A 19,782-nucleotide genomic window follows, 5' to 3' on the forward strand; every position below is an offset into this window, starting at 1 on the left:
TTAACCAGGCCTTCCTTTCCTTTTTTCTGTGCATAATCCAGAAATAAATGTTTTCATTCAGTATTATCTGGCCCAATAATAGTGTTTTTTTAAAACTAAGCCAGCTTTCAGATATTCTCCACAGGAAATTCAGGCTCTGCTAGAACTTATCACATTTCAACAGTTCCAGACATATTCAACTTCTTTTCTGTCCTCTCTACGTGGCAAAATGCTTAATCCTAAAAGTGTCTAGGACTATCAGTGGTCAATACTGTACTTACTTTTCCAAGTCTTGTGATTCACAGAAATGCAGAGCCTTACACAAAGACAACGTTATCAATAATGTAGATGCACTGTAGATGACTAGCTACCTTAGAGTTACTAAATAAATGGTTTACTAAAGTTAGCACACTCACCTGAAGTTTTAAGCGGTGAATATTTCCCCACCTTTTTGCTTCGCGATTTTAACAAAGATCAAACACACAACAGCATCTCTCAAATGACACTGATTTTTATACACTTTAAAGGTATTTTTGAGAATACATAAGAGGAGGAAATAGACATCAGTACCTGACAGGCTGGAGCTCAGGTACCCATCAAGATCTGGGAGCTTCTAAAAGTGTCAGGATGCTTCATTTATAACACCTGGCCTATTCAGAAGGCCAATGAGGGCAGGGTTTTTTTGCTGCTTTGCTCATGAACACCATAGGACAAAAAAATACACTTGCTTAGGTCTTGATTCCTGCCTACATCTTATAGCTTTTTCCATAAAACATGTTGAGATTTCAGTCTGAAGTGCTTGCTGGCCTGGGAGGGCTGCGGTGGCTTACGGCTTAAGTACTCTATGCAGTCAGATTAATTTATTTAATATTTACCATAGCATCAGATGCTGAACTAAGCACTAACCAGCTAATTAACTCATGCTTAGCATAGATTCCCATGTTCCCAGTGGAAGGAGGGCATAGTCTAATTTTTCTATACATTCTTGTGCCATGCAATTCAGTGCTACAGTCTTTGTTCCTCAAAAGGGGAAAGTAAGAGAGGCTTTTATCTTTTCTATCATCATATAACATATGAGCATCCCCTCATTGTTAATGCAGGAATGTTTGATTACCCAAGACAGCTCTAAAATGAATGTGGATTTTATGCACCAGACAAGCAGATACACAGTTGTTCCGTTTACATTGCTTCAGTCAGTCATTCCTAATTTCTTTTCACTTAGCTTTCAGAAATGCAATCAGAACGTTACAAAACTCACTTCTTTTTGAAAACACTATCAATTTTTAATCTTGTCAAGGTGAGAGTATGACACAGTTTCTGTCAGAAGTCGCAGTTAAATATTCGCTGAAAACTCCAATGAACTCTGCAAGGGAATATGGCATTTAGTTCCCACTGCTGTTTTGTTTCTCACATCGTCACATTGAAGAAAAGTTACTGTCAGCTTTTCAAAGTAACGACTGAAAACACCAACTAGTCTAAATATTTATGACTGTAGCTATTCTGGGACAACAGTAGCAAGGAACTCCAAGTGAAATGGGTTCATAATTCGACCTCTTCAACAAAGCAAAATATCCAAGTGTGTATTGGTCTGCTGTTCAAATGAAGCTTTTCACTAAAAATACGTAACCAATTTTATGTTTCCTACATCTCTCTGAAGTTATGATTTCACCTGTTATTAACTTACTATAGTGACTGAAGTCCTCTGGGCTCACCTTATAAATCTGAGTAATGCAGTACATGAAACAATCAAATCAATACAGCTAAATACCCCCTCTGCTGCATAACTACACAAATATTGCTGTTCTTTTTTGTCACTTTCTATGAGGAATCTCCACAAATATGTGTATTGACAACAGACCAATCAACACCAGAAATAAATAGAAGAGCTTGCTACCCATCGAATGAATGCTTTTCCAACAAATGACCTCTTGACCCTTAGAGCACAAACCCATCTACTACATGGTTAAAAGTCAGATTAAAAAAAACCACAACAAACCAGACATCCCCTCCAGACAACTCAAAACCTCTAAACCATCCCAACCTCATGTTATGATTTTAAAAGAGGCTAACTCATGATACACAAGATTTTCCCTAGATCTTTCCCTAGCACACAGTAGTTTGGCATGAACTTTGAATATGAACAAAGCCTTTTCTTCTCATGACAGGAATCAGACCAATACCACAGAATGTTTCAGAACACTGCTACAAACTAAAAAGCACAGAAGACAGGTTATACTGAAATCTTAGTTATTACCACATTTAAAAAAAAAAAAACAAAAACAAAAAACAAGTCAACTGATCTCATAACTGTTAAGAAAGATAATTTCACATCAGTACATGATGGCAAAATACCACTGTAAAATTTCCCAGACACAGAAAGACTTGCTACATCACTCCCACATTCTTCTCTAAGAGTAGAGTATGTATCTTTCATAAAGAGAATAAGTATTAAAGTAGTAAGATGTGCTTTGGTGTGATGGCTTTCACTTGCATTACGCAGCACTTCACCAAAGGAATGTGTCAATGAAGTGACACACAAAGTACTCTGCTGCTACTCTGAGCTCAGGACTGAGCTCAGTAAAGGCTGCCTGAAGAAGGATCTACTACTTTTCCAGTGCAGTATCTCTGAAAAGGTTTTCTATATGTAAATTAATTCAATATAATGACATGAGCATGTCTTCAGATATGGTACCACCAGATTCTAAGAGATGCAGACTTCTATCAGACTACAGGTTCTCTCTTCGAAGTTTCAATTTTGGTGCAACAAACTTATTCATGAACACCTTCTTGAGCATTGGGTTTCACTGTACAAACTCAACCTGCACTCATTTTGATTTCAAGATTTTATCATCTTGATAGAAAAATCTGCTTTTTGTCACATGGCCTATTTTTTGTGTGATTCAATGGGACTATGTCAGTTACAACAGCTTTGCCCTGTTTTCCACCTGAAATTCATACACTGCCTTTTAGTCTTAACTTCATTTCTAATTTAAAAAAAAATCCCACTTAAAAATTTATTTTAAAAAATTTTCATTTGAAATTTTAAGTGCTGAGACCACGTCTACTTATGTAGAAAACATCCACCCTTTAGGCTCATTTTGACAAGTTGAATACAGAGAAGGGGAGATCTCGAGACTTTGGAAAATAAATCATCTGCATAAACAGAAATGAAAAATCAGAGTCAAAGCAGTAGTATTAAAGAGGAATATCAGCATTTTAAAGCCAAGTTCAACTTTTTAAAAATACAGGATTAAAAAATGTTAAAAACCTCAATCAACCACCCCATTATTTTTCACAGACAATTGTTTACAACTTAATCTCTTCTATAGCATTATCCAACTTTAATAATGGCCAACATTCAGTCTTTACATTCTCTCTGATGAAAAACTGCTTATCATTTGTGTCTTTTTTCCCTTATTAGATTTCAGATCACAATGTGCTTTACCTTTAATAAAGAAAGAAGAAAAAAATGGTTTGCTCTTGTGGTAGCATAAAATAACATAAGGCCTTCTTACAATTCCAAAATTCTTAAATGTATAAGCAATTGAAGATGATAGCACATAATCACATACATTTATTTTCATTTTTTTGAAAGCTATGCCGGGCATGAACAAAATTACTAAAAGAAAATATCCCCAAGAGCAAATGTGGCTCCACAGACTATAGATATATTAATATAAATATGTTCTTCCTCAAAACACATTCCAAACTGAACTTATAGCTCACTAAGGAAGACATATTTTCATCTTGAAGTTATCAGTAAATATTTTACTAGCAGTCTCTTGGCACACTTTCAACTCTGAATCAACATTTACATGCACTTTTCAGCAATCTGCTTCCACATGTAAGTGAAGGATCCTAAAATATACCTTCATACTACAGTCTGGATTACAATCTCATAAAGGCCAAGCTACAATACTACCTTAGATCGACATACAATCAGACAAGGCAGCAACAATCTTTCTGGGTACTTACAGTCCCTTACCTGATAGTGATAGGATACCTGTTTCAAAAGGATAATCCAAGGAATGTCTGTATATACAACTAGCTTCTCTCCAACTTGAGTGCTTCCTTGTACTATCTCATGAGAAACAAAAACTTGCTCAAATTGCTTAGGGAGAAATTTCTAATAGCTTGTGAGTCTCAGCACACCCTAACTTCTGCTAAAATACTGTTCTTACCCTTAAAGAAAACTTTTTGTGGAAATAATACAAAAAGTAAATAGGAAAATACCAATTCATTTGCAGGCATCTCATTCATACTATAGATGTTATGTTACATGAATTGCTTATTCACTTGATCTCGTGATTCTTTCTTCTTTTGGGAGACTTAAGGGAACTTGAATTTTGCTATCCCTGCCTTCAGTTTACCACTGATTTTACCACAAGACTTTTTTGTCTTGTACCTGGTTCATAACTATGACATCCAACTCTGCAAAGTGAAGTTCAGCCATTGTTTGGCAAAAACAATAAACAACAAAGTAATTCATTGCATTATATAGCAAGTCAATTTGGTGTCTATTTGAAGGACAATTAGTGACATTCAATGCTATAAATTGCCACATACATTAGACAGTGTGTCACAGAAGAATAAAACTCCTCTCCATTTAAATTTATTTCATGTCAGAAAAATACTTTTTGCTGATTTATGTTTAGTACAGGGCTCTAGATGGCTTAAGGAGTCCTGGGTACCTCAGTTCACATTACCTTTCCAGGTGGAGTGGGTGTCATTCCTTATGTGAACAGTCTACCTGGAAGCAACCCCTGTGGGTGAATCTCATATTCTCCAGGAGCATAAACAGTGATTCTGTTCCGAGATATGGCTACACTGGGCTGTGTTGCTGGTTATTTTTTTGAAGACTATTCTTATTGAGCATTAAGTAACTCACTTCATTAACCATGGGCAACTTTCTACACTAGATTCTAAAGGAGGCAAAAAGAGAAATTATTCCATTTGTGAAGTTATTTCTTTTCACATCTCATTTTAGCTATTGTTTTTGCCTACACACCTATTTTCAGATATATACATATGCATTAGAGGTGCATACAGAACATTCAAAAACCACTTCAAAAATACATATGGTATAGATGTATGCAAATCTAATTTGATTAATGTTACACAACCCACACCATTCTTCTAGTTGAAAGAGACCTTTGCTGGTCATATAGTTCCCCCTCCTGCTCAAAGCCCCTTGTCAACAATGAATTTTGACTTAAACACCTCTAAATTAAAATTTCAATAGGGTAAGGGCAGAGACCATTGGATGATTATATCTAGATCAGAAAATAATGCTGCAGTAAATGTTTGTACAAAGCTTAACTAAATGCCTAGGGATTCATATTCCAATTCTAATTTAATCAGAATGTAATGCTGAAGCACACATTTACAGCTACCTTTTCAGCTCAGCTCATATTTTGACTAGAGCCCATTTTTTTTTTTAGAAAAACCCTCCATGGTTTTATAAAAAACAATGTTAATGCTAGAAAGAAATATATGACAATGAACAACGGTGCTGGTTTTGGCTGCAAAAGAGTTAATTTTCTTCACAGTGGCTGGCATGGGGCTACCTTTTTGGATTTATGCCGAATACAGGTTTCAGTAGTATAGAGATGTTTGTGCTACTGCTGAGCAGGACTTAAACAGACCTTTTCTGATTCACATACTGCCATGCTGGAAGGGCATTTTGGAGTGCACAGGAAGTTAGAAGAAGAGCCAGACAGGACAAGTGACCCAAAGTGACCAAAGGGATATTCCACATCGTATGAAATCATGCTCAGTATATAAAAAGGGAGGAAGAAGGAGAAAGGGGAGGACATTTGGAGGAATGGTGTTTGTCTTCCCAAGTCACCATTACATGTGCTGAAGCTCTGCTCTCCTAGGGATGGCTGAATACCTGCCTGCCCATGGGAAGCACTGAGTAATTCCTTGGTTTGCTTTACTTGCATGTGTGGCTTTTGCTTTATCTGTTAAAATGTCTGCATCACAACCCATGAGCTTTCTGTCTTTGCCCTTCTAATTCTCTCCTCAGTCCCACTGGTGGAGGGTGGGTGAGTGGCTGTGTGGCCACTGGATGGGGTTAAAACATGATAACAATGCTTGAACTTTGGATTTTTCTCTGTCTTGCAAGCTTCAAGTCTATTCACATGCCTAGAAAGTACAGATCTGCAATGTTTGCTTTGCCACATTACATAAATCTTTCCATATACATAAATACTTCCATAGTTCTGTGTATTATTTTCTGTAATTGTCACTGTCAGAAATATCCCAGCAAGTCAAACTCATTTTCCTATTTTTAAGGGGTGAATATGACGCTTGTACAAATTACCATAAATGTGCTTACCGTGCCAGTTTTGATAGGATTATATTACGGGTCTGACCAAAACTCACTGGAAATTCTTCTCATCCTATTCTTCTTGTGTAATCTCAATACAGTATAGAGACTTCTCCGTATCAATTAGCTGTCCACATGAAGGCAGGTACTCACAATCCACAAGGTAGGAGAATAATTGTAAAAGTTCTCATTTAATTAAATTAATTTAACTGTTACTTGTAAAAAATTATATATGTAGCTATCACCAATAACTCATTAATATAAATAACATGAGTTATTAAACTAATTGAAGAGCTCTATTAGGAATGTGGTTTACTGTTAAAAATAATTACCTACAAATAAAAGTAATCCTATGATTATAAACATACAAAGATGACTGACTGGCAAGAAAGAAAAGGAATAGTTATTAGAAGATGAACTATCTCAGTAATTTTGAAAGTCATTGCCACTGATCAATATTTGATGGCCCCCATGTCAGGACTCCTGGACTTAGCTCACATTACAAGAAAGCACTGCTGCAGGGGTGTGGGGATGAGATAATCAAGGAGGTAGAAAACATTATCATCCTTACCCAGTAGAAAAATTTAAAAAGATTGGATACAAATTTTTCTCTTATGCCTAAAGCTGAAGCAAACTGTTATTTGAGAAAGATTTTGTTGCTGAGTGTATGTTAATTTGTATCACCTTCAAACACAAGACTTCTTTTTTTCAGTCTCTTGATTCATCTTCTTTTCAAAAGCAAATTAAAATATAAATAAAACACGTCCTACACAAGAAAAGGGACATAATTCTGGATACATTTAATTTTGATTTTTCTTTCACAGGCAGTATGACAAGCTCTCAGAATTTAATTTCCAATTGCCTGGTAGTAAACATTTTAATTTCTCAACTTCCAAAGACGGTTATCTTTTCTGACTGTTCTTATCCCTTAGAAACAAAATCTTTCTTTTTTTTTTGTTTCCAAATTGTGTAGATGGGAGTATCTTGCCAGTTAAATTTTACAAATAATAATAATTATAAAAATCCCATTAGGAAAATTAAAACCACAACAATTTTTCATGATTCCTGTATCTAAACCACAATCTGATTAATGTGCTCATACTTTGATCCACTTTTTCAACATCTGAATTTTCCAACTAATACAATTAAAAAAATGATTCTTTGTTGAACACAAAAGTTTGCTTTAGACTTAGCTTTGCTAACTGCTTCCTGTCTCTGTCTTCATGCAATTGTATATATATATATATATATATATGTATATATATATATATATATATGTGAGTTAATTGTGAGTTAATTTGACCTATGTTCACCTGACTAATACAGTATTTCACCTTTTCTGGCATGTCAGTGATAAGTGGAACCCCCTCAGGGGTATACTGGGACCAGAACTGTTTAATATCTTCATCAAAGGTGGGGTTGAGTGCACCCTCAGCAGGTTTGCAGAGGACACCAAGTTGAGTGGCATGTTTGACACATCTGAAGGACAGGATACCATCCAGAGGGACCTGGAAAAGCTTGAGAAGTGGACCCATGGGAATCTCACTTTAACAAGACCAAGTATCAGGTCCTGCACCTGATATCATTCTGGAGGATGAACAGATCAGAGCAGCCCTGCTGAGAAGAACTTGGGGGTGCTGGGGGATGAGACACTGGACATGACACAGCCATGTGCACTCACATGAAAGCCAAATGTGTCCTGGGCTCATCCAAAGCAGCATGGGCAGCAGGGGAGGGAGGGGATTCTGCCCCTCTGCTCTTCTCTGGTGAGACCACCCTGCAGGGCTGCATCAGCTCTGGGGTCCCAGTACAGGAACGACATGGACCTGATGGTTCGGGTCCAGAGTAAGGTCACTAAGACAATCAGAGGGATGGAACACCTTTCCTGCGAGGAAAGGTTGAGAGAGGTGGGTTATTGAACCTGGAGAAGAGAAGGCTCCTGAGAGACCTTACAACCTAAGGAGGGCCTACAGGAAAGATGGGGACAGATCACAGTAGGGCCTGTTGCAATAGGACAAGGGGTAAAGTCTTTAAACAGAAGGAGGGTCACAATTAGGGTTAGGTTAGGTACAAGGAAGAAGTTTTTTTACAGTGATGGTAGTAAAACACTGGCAGAAGCTGCCCAAAAAAGTTGTGGATGTCTCACACATGGAAACAATCTTGATCAGGTTGGATGGGGCTCTGAGCAACCTGCTGAAACTTCTGATCCTGCTGAAGATGTTCCTGCTCATTGTAGGGGAACTGGACTAGATGGCCTTTAAAGGTCCCTTTCAACCCAAACCATTCTATGATTCTATATAATATAGGGATACCCATCAGCTTTTTAGAGAGGCATTTTAGCACAGTGTTGCAACAGCACCTTATCTGTTTAAGGAATTTATTGCAAAAACCGAGAAACCCACAACACAGCTGCAGGGAATTACTCTGTCACCAACGCGTGTGGTGCTATTACTATTTTTCTGTTCCTATTTGATTTTATCCTTTTTTCAGTGTGAGGGCTGGCACACCTTTCAGACACACACTCTATTCCATTTGAGTCTGTCCCTTTCCCAATATTTATCTAGAAATAATAAGTTGAACAATATTTTTTCCAACCTCATACAAAAGCATTTTCAAAACAAGTGAATGGCTTTGTAACTACATTAAAACATTTTGAACATAACTCAGTCCCTTGCCTCTGTTGCTTGTCAGATGCCCTGATATCTCATTAATGCATATTTTCCTAAGAATACCATGCTGCATGCTTCACACAAAGCATGTGTGGCACAACAAAACCTAATTTGGTACAAATAATTTCTTCCTTCCCACACTCTGCAACTGAACTAGTATTTTATGCAGGAAAAGTCTTTTTAGCATTTAATATATTAAAATTCACTACTCTCATTAGATTTGCTGTTAGCGTACCTGCAATAATAAATTCCAACTTTTTTACTGAATGGACAGTAGGCTATAAAGAGAAAAAGAGTACCTATTTTACTGAGATTTATCAACGAAGCATAAAACAAGAGAAAACTATAGGTGTGGATAAAAATGAAGAAACAGATGAAATGGACAAACCTGGGAGGAGGTGATGGCCTAGGAGTCTGCTTCTCTTATTAGAATCAATAACAATGCCAAGCCAAAAGCTCAGCTACAGCTTATGAATGATGACATGTGGAAATTACTTCTAATAAATGTAGGTTGAAACATGACTTAAAATAAGGCATATAACATTTCTACATGGAACTCCATACTGCTGCACACATTTTGGGTTTAGGTTTGGGGATCTTTGCAATTCTCATTTGATTAGAAGTCTGTGCAGCTAGAGACATATTCAAGCTGTGTCAAGCCTTCTAACTGAAATTTCATAACTTGCCAAATCACAGGGATAACCACTACAAAACAGAGGAGATTATATATGGAAAAAAAAAAAAAAAAAAGGAGCAACTATTGGAAAGGAGGTTATTAAACACTGTAGAATTCAAATCTGAATGACAAGGCAAGAAGTTATAAGTTTTTTTTTGTTGTTTTTTTTAGGTTTGAGGCTACTCTCAGGAAAGTTCACCAGCTATTAAGTACAGAATATCAGCTATGATGAACAAAACTGTCCTACACTGAGTGTTATAATAACAAACATGGGTTTTCAAAATGCTTTCCCTCTCCTTTTAGAGAATGTCTACTATGATGAGAAGAAGGTATTACCAAGAACATGGAGAATAAACACAGCCACTTGTCTAGTGGTTCAGGGCATACATTTTTTCTGTCTCCCAAAACAACAAACACATAAATTAATAAAAAATAAATCAAAGGGGAAAACCTCTACTCACCTTTAACTTTCAATATGCTCTATGCCTTAGAATTCAAAAGTTATTTCTGTAAAGTGTATTTGTCATCCCATCAAAGAACTTGCACCTGAGTACTTCTTATCAGTATGCATCTTACCAAAACAAGTGATTTACTATTATACACAGAACAATTATTATCACTGCAAGAACTATATAAAAGCTGCCAAGACATGATTAACAGTAAGTAATGTTACACTTAGAAATCACACTCTCATTTACGAATTATCCAGTCCTAATGATGCACCTTCAAACAGAGACCCTTTTTAACAGAACGGCTTATTTTGAAGTTAAAGTCTCATGATTAAAACTGTTTATTTTACTACCCATTAAAAATATATTTGAGAATGAAAAATAATTGGCAATTTTATGGCAAGAGCACTTCAATATTTTGGCACATAACCCCATCATTAGCTTGCAGGGAAAAGAGGTGCAGCTCTAACTGTACTTTGAGTAATTCTAAATATTTGTATACACACAGACACAAGACTTCTCAAGGTAACCCATGCCTCCCAAACAGGAATCTTCTTTTTCTTCAGCAGAATATATAACACCTGCTCACACTGCCACTATGCCTTCCTGAGTCAGACATACAGCAAGAAAATTTTATACTATCCTTGCCTTGAAAAGCTCTTCAACTTGTTTTTCAATAGCTCAAAAAGACTCTGACATAGAAAAGGCAGAGAAGGAATGGTGAAGAGGTAACACTTGCCAAGAAACCAGAGTTATTAAGTAACACTTCTCTGCCCTCCCCATGGTACCTACAGTCACGGAAGGGTGGATGGGAAGATCATCTACAGGGCAGGGGCAAGGAAGCAGATTTCAAAGTGCTGTTGATTTTCAAATTCTACTCACCTCCAAGACTTTAAAATCTTCACAAAATCCAGGAGAGGTAGTGAAGAAAAGAAAAGGGAAAAAAAAAATTTGAATAGCAAGGTGTACCTCTCAAAGCCCAAGAAGGAATTCAGGTGATTAAAGTATGGAAAAACCTCCAGTTTGCACCATGTCAGTGGAGCTCCATCCTACTGTGAAGCACATGCAAAGATATACCCCAACAGAAAATAGAATTGCCCAGAAAATAAATGTTACATGATACATGGAGGTAACAAGAACCCCAAAGCCCCAGTAAATATGCAATGCAGGAACCAAAGGAAAAAAAGCACAAGGTGGGTCAAGAAAATATGACTTTAAAGGTTTTGGAGATCAGCAAAGAAACACATCACCCACTCAAATATAAGCAAGAAAACTAGCAGAAAAGCAATCTAAAAATGAAAATCACTCGAGTTTGTTGACCCTGCAGCAACTGATAGAGTCAAAATAGACATGAAGAATGGGAACCGAAGAGCTTTAGCTCAGAATTCACTAATTTCCTGTTTTCTTGTGCTTTACAAATATGGATGAGGCCACCAAGGTCTTGCTTGTGCTCCCACAGAGAACCTGGACTGTGCCCAGGATCAAGAGGTGGAAGGCTAATGTACCAACTTGCACCACTGGCTCACCACTTCCATACGAATCTTCACAGGTCTCATGTGAATAACTGTGCTGAGCTAGGGCTAGTTAAAATGTGCCAAAACCAATTAGCGAATAAAGAAGCTACTATAGCAACAGTATCTAATTTTCCAATTAGTAATAATTGCTGAAACACCTGCAATAAAACATAAATACATTTGGATTGGGAGTCTCTGAAACAAACTGCTTTTAAGTTTCTTTTCTTTCTCTTTTTAAGTTGACCTTTATCATGATAATGGAAGAGACGAAAGTGCTAGTTCTCCTTTTGCTATACCATAATACAAATAGATAAAGTATTATTTATTTTTAAAGGAGCCTCAAGAATGTGTCATAAAGTTTTAAACTAATTATCTACGCTGTGTTTATATATTCCCAGGCAAGAAAAAAAAAAAAAATCCAGATGGCACTCAGTTTACAAAGCAGTATATGATTAAAGCAGTGAATGCAATATTGAAATACCACCTGTAGGATGGAAATGCTCTGATTCACAGAGGTAAAGGCAAAGCAGAAGCAGCAGTGCCACAGTACATTTAGTGCTATGATTGCAGCAGTGCTACAGTAAACAATTGTGGGATCAGGCAATGGAAATGGGACTCACATTTGCTCTGTGTTACATCTCAGAGATTTTTAGCACCCTTTTGTATCAGCCACTACCCACCAAAACACAGCACTGAAGTCAGATATCTAATGCTGATTTCCACTCTTAGACAGCACCCCATGAGAGTGCACATGGTCTTCCAGTACTTCAGTTTTCTGTATTTCAAACATTTACCCTCGCCCTCCACCTGTGGAGACACTAAACCCCAGGGCAACTATACAATCAAGTACTTACAGGTTTCAGTGAGGTAGAAAAAGTGTGCCACTTTTTCCTCTGCAGTAAAATGATTGATCATACAATGGCAGAGCAATTCAGACTGTAAAAGACCAGCCACATAATCCCCTGCTTGTAAGAGCCTAAAATCACCCATAAGGACTCCCACTTAAGCCTCTTCAGAGACCCTAATCAGAGTGAACATAAGCAGTTAATCAGAACGGCAAGTTTCCCAACAATTGTAAGAAATTCCCAAATGGCTAAGCCTAGCAGTGCTTCTTGAAACAGCAGCAGCAGTAACAGCAGCAAACAGATGTTGTTGTTTCACACAGATAAGTTTTAACAAACACTTAAAGACATGGCTCAAAAACATTATTTCTGTACCACAATGGAATTTTAACTTTTTTAAAATTATTATTATTATTTGAACTGGAAAGGAGAACAACAGTGATAAATTACAAATTTACACTTTTAGTGATGTACACTGCTCATTGCATTTACATTTTTAAACTGGTTATGCCATCTGTTGAGACCAACAGAAACTATTTGTAGACTTTTTTTTTTTTTTTTTCCTGGGGGCTTTTTAGCTTATCAAAAATAAGCTGGATTTTTTTTTTTTTGTTTAAAAAAATGATCTAAGTAAATTTTTACAGAAGTGCCCTCTCAGTTACATGTTAGTGTATCATGCTTCAGAGTTTCAAACAATGTGTTAGCTTCAATAATTTACAAAAAATCATGCTGCTTGCCAAGTTATTATTCCTGAACTCTAAAGGGGCATATTTGATAGAGGGACTTATCTAAAAATGACTATTTTATTAAGCAAGTCACTTTCACATCACCTTTGAAAGAAGCTGTCACAACAATACATTTCGAGATAACAGTTTGTGATAAAGGCTCTTCCAGCATTATGAATTATGCTCATACTCTGAATGCTTAGAAATAAGATGTGCCCCTGTTATGTGCTTAAACCATACTAAGGCCCATAAGGTGCCATGGAAACTACTGGATATCTTACCATTGAAATGAATGCAAAATTGTGTCAAGATTGAAGAAAAGCCTTAGTGGTTCCATCAAACAGCACAAAGGGTTGTTTTCTCCCTTGATTTATTTCAGCCTCTGCAGAACAGGCTTTTCATCCTGATCGCACCTTCTAGGAGTCCTATAAGCCTAGATGTAGCCTAAAGCCTAACAGATGTAGATAAGCCTAACATGTAGACTAAAGAACAAACCAACCAACCAACCCTCTGAACAGGCAACTAACCAAAACCATCCTATTTGTAATTACACAGCAACAGAACACTCTGTAATTACAGTTTATGACCAGATTATCATAGAAGACCTTCCTCCTGTACTTGTAAATCAGGCAGGAAATTCAGTGTGCTTGAAATACAGGAAGAACTCCTTCAACCCAACTTTTTGGGGCAGTTTTTAAACTCGTTGTATTTATGAGACTATTTTTGGCTGTAAAAGAACAGAAATGCTTTCTGAACCTTCACACTGGTGCAGGACATAAGGCCACTTGCTTTAAGCACTGGTAATCTCATTGACACTGATAAAATTATCATGCTTTGAAAATTAAGTGATTAAATATGTTCTTACATTTATTTTCCTGGACTGGACCTCTAGGTAAGAGGCTTAACACACTAAACAGGCTGTGCACAGCTTTTACATTATGGACTCAATTCTAAAACAGCTCAAGAAGTCAAGCATACTGTTATCTTTGGTATTTTTTAACATGTTATTCTTTCAGGGGGACAAGTATGACTGGTGCTCCCTGAAAATGCCCAGGCTAGCATGAGAATTGAAGTGGGTAGAAGATAGGCAATTTCTTCACAAAAGGACAGACCTACAAAGAACTGACAACAGGCTACACTGCAGGGAATGAGCTGAGTTAAGGTTTGTACTGTGAATTAAGATTTAATGAGTCCCTGGGCTAGTTTTATCAAAGAAGCTAAAGGGGGAAAAAAAAGACTGCTTGATCATGGATTAGCTAAATGAAAATGCTACGTATGTTAAAAATAAAATCTATCCAAGACAGAGTGACCTTGAACATTTAGCTATAGCTCCAGCCTCAGGAGGTAAAGTATTCTGTTATTTCAATGTAATGATGAATTGGCTGCAACAAAAATAAAACTACATTGTAAGAGTATTGCCAAATCAGAGGGGCATATTTGTAATATGCATTTTCTGATAATAAGAGATTGCAAATATGCTTTATTTCTTTATGGAAAGGTTAAAAAAAAGGAACATTTTTTTAAAACAAGTATAATAATCAATTAAATGTACAAGAGTTTTAACAGACTTTTATTTCCTTATACCCCCACAGAGACAATAATCTTAAATCAGATGGGTGGGCACCATATCACATCCAACACACAAATACAACTACCAAGGGTAATTATCTAAATGATGGTAAGAGTTCAGTGCACAAAGTGTTTATTGTCCTTTGATAACTACACTGAGGAACTGGTTTCCAGGACAGAGCAAATAGAGTTTATTGACTGATGCAGGTTTATCATGGGCATAAAGTGGTCACTTGGACAAAACATTTCAGTTTGTCACAGAAGTAATACCATCTCCTATTTCCAACTGATGATAATTTTAAATATAAGTGATGGGAAATTATCTGTGGAGCTAGGAACTGGAGGTTTCAAAATCATAAATTTGAGAACATTTTTCAACAGTTTTTATTCTATATTAGATATAAATTGACACAGAGAAGTGGGGAATATTCTGTTCCCAACAAACTGAAGTCATCCATGTAAGACATAATCACAGTACAGATTTCAAGTGCCATAATTGCTGACTAAGAACACAGCTACTAAGGAGAAAAAGCATGATCCAATGTCTTCTGAAAAAGCAAAATAACAGCAAAAATGGCAATTTTATTCTGTTCAAGAGACGTAACGTTCTTCACAATGAACATGTGGGACAGAAAGTTCTCTTTGGGAAGGCAAAAAAATTAAAAACACCTTTGTTTTTGTAACTAGGGTCATAGTCAAAGGCAAGGCCAGAGGCATAAACCTGATGAGAAGCATTAGAGCTTTTCCCCATGACTTGATGGAAGTCGTTGGAGTATCTGACCATGCTTTGGTCCAGATTAGACAGATCAGGCTCAATCCCCTCTTCTATTCCCCAGCAAGAATCATTAAGTTCCAATCATGTCCTAGCACTGTCAAGAATTTAAGGCTGTAGAAACATTTTCAGAAGCAAAGTATTTAATCATTTTAAGGGAAGATCTCTCACAAATTATTATGGAAAAGCAGATTTATAAAATGTACAATATAAGTAACAAAGGTAATAAAGCTGTCACTTTTTCCACCCTCAGAGATTAATTTTTCTATAGAAATGAGACCCTAAGAGATTAGCTCCCTTCTGCATTGAACAAATATAAAATTTTAACATTATTGAAGCTGCTTGTTGTATAAACATGGTACTTAATAGGTGGTAATATAACTACTTGTCATAACTAGAGAAGAGCAATGCACTGAAAACACCTATCTATAAACACCATAAAAAAGAAACATAAAGAAAGCTGATGTCTTCATAATTTAATGTAAAACAGTACCATCAGACTATAACTCTCAAATGCTGTAATTTTTCCCCCTCTTCATCTGCACTTACTTGAAATAGCTGAAAAAAAATGCTCATTTTTATTTGCTATGAGAAACATGGTCAGTAAGTTAATACTTCAAGATTACCACGAGACATGGGCTACTAACAATAATAAACAAAGAGCCCTTCCCTAATATGATACCATCTCAAAAACAAGAACATATTTACACTTCTCTATTCAGGACATGCATTATCAAGTGAATAAACCCCCTGATTATACTCATTCAATGCTAGAAAAATATTTTTTTTGATGCAGTCTTCAAAAATCACAAAATACATCAATAGAGGCAGTAAATCGTGGCCCTGATCCAAGCAATTTGGCTTTTGGCTTCACCTTTTGCTTTCTCCTTCTTTTCATAATGCAGCTGGCTAGCAGCTGCCCTTTGTTACAATAAACTTTTGGGTACGTGTTCCCTATCAATCAACACAAAGACTCATTAAAAACAAACAGGGTGGAAGAAAATCTAAGCAACATGAGAAAAATTTTGATTCAATGATGCCAGCAGCAAAACTTCTATTTTTGTGTGATCAGCACCATCGTCTCCAGGCAATTCCCCGGAGCGAGGTAAAGTGGTCTAATGGTTTCACTCAAGTCAGGAAATGTGCAGAACTGCCAGATTTCAGGTACAACCCCAAGCAAGTCACACAGCTGCTCTCAGTTTTCTCATTTGTAACACACAGATAATGAATCTGCTGAAAGTACACTGCCATAAAATAACTAAGCATGATTATTGATTTTTGCCTTATGAAAGTCAACAGTACAGAGCTCAACTGAAGAAAACTGTATCCCAGAGCTAGTAAGAAGGAGAATCTGGAAAGAAGTGATTGTCTACTTTTATAATTATTGATTTTTATAGGGTACATATCACTTTATTACCTTGACATCCTTTAAATATGGAGCTTCTTAAGGAATTAACAAACCAAATACAAGAAGAAATGGACCTTACATAAAGAAAAGGTCACATATCTGCCAGTAGCAGACCTGCTTTAAATTACAAAAATGAAAGAAATGCTATTAAGTAGGCTAAATGTCAGAGACTCCTGAGTGTTTAAACTTAATTAGGGAAAGAATTTGTTTTACTAACATTCTGAATCTAACAGAGTTCATAGTTAATTGAATACCTGGAAAGAAAAATCACCATGTATTTAAAATTATATAAATGCGAAAAACTAAAAGAGGCTTTTTTGTTTACATCCTGTTGGGGAGATCTGTGAAGTACAGCTAAGTATCATCATATAACTACTTCTGGAGTTCCTCCTGAAAACTAAAACAGTTTGGCTCTTAGTTGTTTGCCACCAGGACTTTAATCCTGCAAGCTCCACTCAAAAGGCCCAGGTGCACTGCCCATGCAAGAGGAAAAAATGAACTGATCATGAAATAAACTCTTTTCCCCATGGAAACTAAGGTATAAATCCACACAAGAATTTCTTTTACAACAGATTTTTTTTCCCTTAAAGTCTGCTGAAATGTGCTCTTAGCTCCACCCTGTCCCAGTTCCTTCCTACTCCCTGCACTGTATCATTTAAATCAAAGGCAGTAATTGCCACTGTAGCTGAGCCAGAACCTGGCAAGGAACAGAGGGAAAAGCAAGGGCTCATAACCTTTCAGACCAGCTTTTTCAGAAGAGAAATCATGATGCTGCTATATACTGGCAAATATAAAACACTTCTATTGCAAAACATCAGAAAGGCTGCTGCAACTACCGTACTGATCGTAAAAAATATCAGCAACACTGACATGTTATATCTCTCTGTGGCAAGCCAAGGATCAACAGTGTTTGCCACCTCATGGACAAACAGTAAAATACAGACTGTAGGCATATTCATGGCTGGTAGCAACTGGAAGTGGGATTAGAGACTTCCAGACGAAAATTTGTTCTGTTCAGATGAACAGGATTTGTAGTCTTCCACAACAGTACTGAATATTGATTACAGCTACATGTACTTGGATCTAGTGTTTTCAAATCCCTTGCAAATAAGAGAAAAATTCTTTTTTTCTGAACACACTTGTTTCAAAAGAAGAGGTAGAGTTAATAAGAAATAAAAAAAAAAGGAGAGGGACCATAATCTAGATTTCTAGATCATTGATGATTCTAATGTGCAATTTAAAGAGCAAGATCACTTGCATACAGCTCAACAGAAGTAAAAACCTATACCAATGCAGAAATTTCAAATACTCATTTCAAATACTCAACACCACAGCTCATCACAAACTGTATTTTTCAGAGACAATAACATGCATTATTATTGAATTTTAGGATAGAGCATGTGTTATGAATTCCTCTCCCTCCTGCACCTTTTTTTCTTTCAGTCTAATATAATTTGTAATGTGCCAATCAACTGGCTCCAGATTCCCTACCCTTGTCCTTTAAAGTTCCAGATCCTGACCTCCTCCTCATTCTAATCAGAGATTGCATAGAAAACATATGTTAAATCTCTTGATTTTCTTCTCAGTCTGTGACTAGATTATTTAAAAAATACCTCATTAAACAGGGAATTTCTGCCATTTGTCTTAGAAGGGGTATTAGCATTAACTAGATGCTAGTGCAGTTAACTAGCATGCTAGTTAAACTCTAGATGAAACACAAAGACTCAACCTTAAAATGCCATTACTCAGAGAAGGATTCATTTGGAATAATTGGAAAGGGATTAGATTAACTTCAAATTGGAGTACCATTGTAGAAAAAGAATCCACAACACATTCAACCATCTACCAATAAAACACACATTTTCTGGGAGACAAAACAGATTGCTTCATTAGTCTCTGCTTTACCTAGGGTTCTGCCCCTCAAAACCATGCAAAAGTGTAGTTTGGTACAATATTTCAGTAGTATTTTTTGCATAAAAACTGGAGTAAGAGAATTGAAGGCAAGCGAATGTAAACTGACAACTGTATTCTATGACATAAATTAGCTGGAGCTACTAATTTATTCCTGCTTCTAAAACTTCCTACTGAGTACAGTATTTTTATTTCCCATAACTCATGGTTTGGTTTGTTCACTGTTTAGGAAGTGTAGTCTGGCTTGATACTGCCCCAGGCATAGTAATTGTACTTACCAAAGATGGAATAAAAATATCCAATTTAAAGTGCAAACTGTCTCTGTCTATAATGTGTGTTAAAAACTTAAACGAATCTCAGATCAATAAAACTTAAACCAATTCTTAAATCAAAACTCTGTAGATCTTTCAAACTTACATTTACATTTTGGCAGTTCACTGCACTTAGTTGCATATCTCAGCACTTTGGAGATGGTTAGTGTGACAAATGTTGAGTATTCAAGAGATTGTGCTTTCAGCTTTTGCTCAGATTCAGGTATGTGGAAGGTGGCACTTTAAAAAAAAAAACAAAAACATCCCTAGTAACTAATAAAGAAGCTCACCCCTTCCTGCTGAAGGAATTACATCTACATTTTACATTTCAAGGAACCTAGAACTACATTTATACCTTTCCTGCAGTATTTTTCATAGAGCACAATGTATCATAACTCAGTGATCTTTCCTCCACTTTAAAAGCAAAAACAAAGACAAAATCATAGCAGGACCAGGATCTTGCATCTTAATGATAAAAAAACCAAAACCAAACATAAAACAAACCTACAAACTAAACACTTCATGGGGAAACCCATCAAGAAGAAAGGCAGAAAAAAAATCTAGAGACCTCTTGACAAATTGAATAAAATGCCTGCAAGGAAACTATTCTGCAGACTTCTTCTAAT

At 36.4% G+C, this 19,782-nt stretch overlaps 1 protein-coding gene across 9 annotated transcripts in view; it reads right to left on the reverse strand.

The window, feature by feature from the left end:
* The window catches only part of CCSER1 (coiled-coil serine rich protein 1), a 617,316-nt gene that overhangs the window by 132,503 nt on the left and 465,031 nt on the right, over positions 1 to 19,782 (reverse strand). For 5 of the 9 annotated variants that reach the window (XR_012055746.1, XM_072928594.1, XM_072928593.1 and 2 more), the window contains one exon: positions 10,987 to 11,003. The exons of the other annotated variants lie outside the window; for them this stretch is intronic. Coding sequence is in view for 4 of the 5 variants with exons in the window: in XM_072928594.1 (XP_072784695.1) it covers positions 10,987 to 11,003 (17 nt within the window). In the remaining variant the exon portion in view is untranslated. The remainder of the gene's footprint in view (positions 1 to 10,986; positions 11,004 to 19,782) is intronic. 9 annotated transcript variants of the gene reach the window in all.

This window comes from Taeniopygia guttata, chromosome 4 (assembly GCF_048771995.1).
Source record: "Taeniopygia guttata chromosome 4, bTaeGut7.mat, whole genome shotgun sequence".
In the NCBI taxonomy this organism is placed as follows: domain Eukaryota; kingdom Metazoa; phylum Chordata; class Aves; order Passeriformes; family Estrildidae; genus Taeniopygia; species Taeniopygia guttata.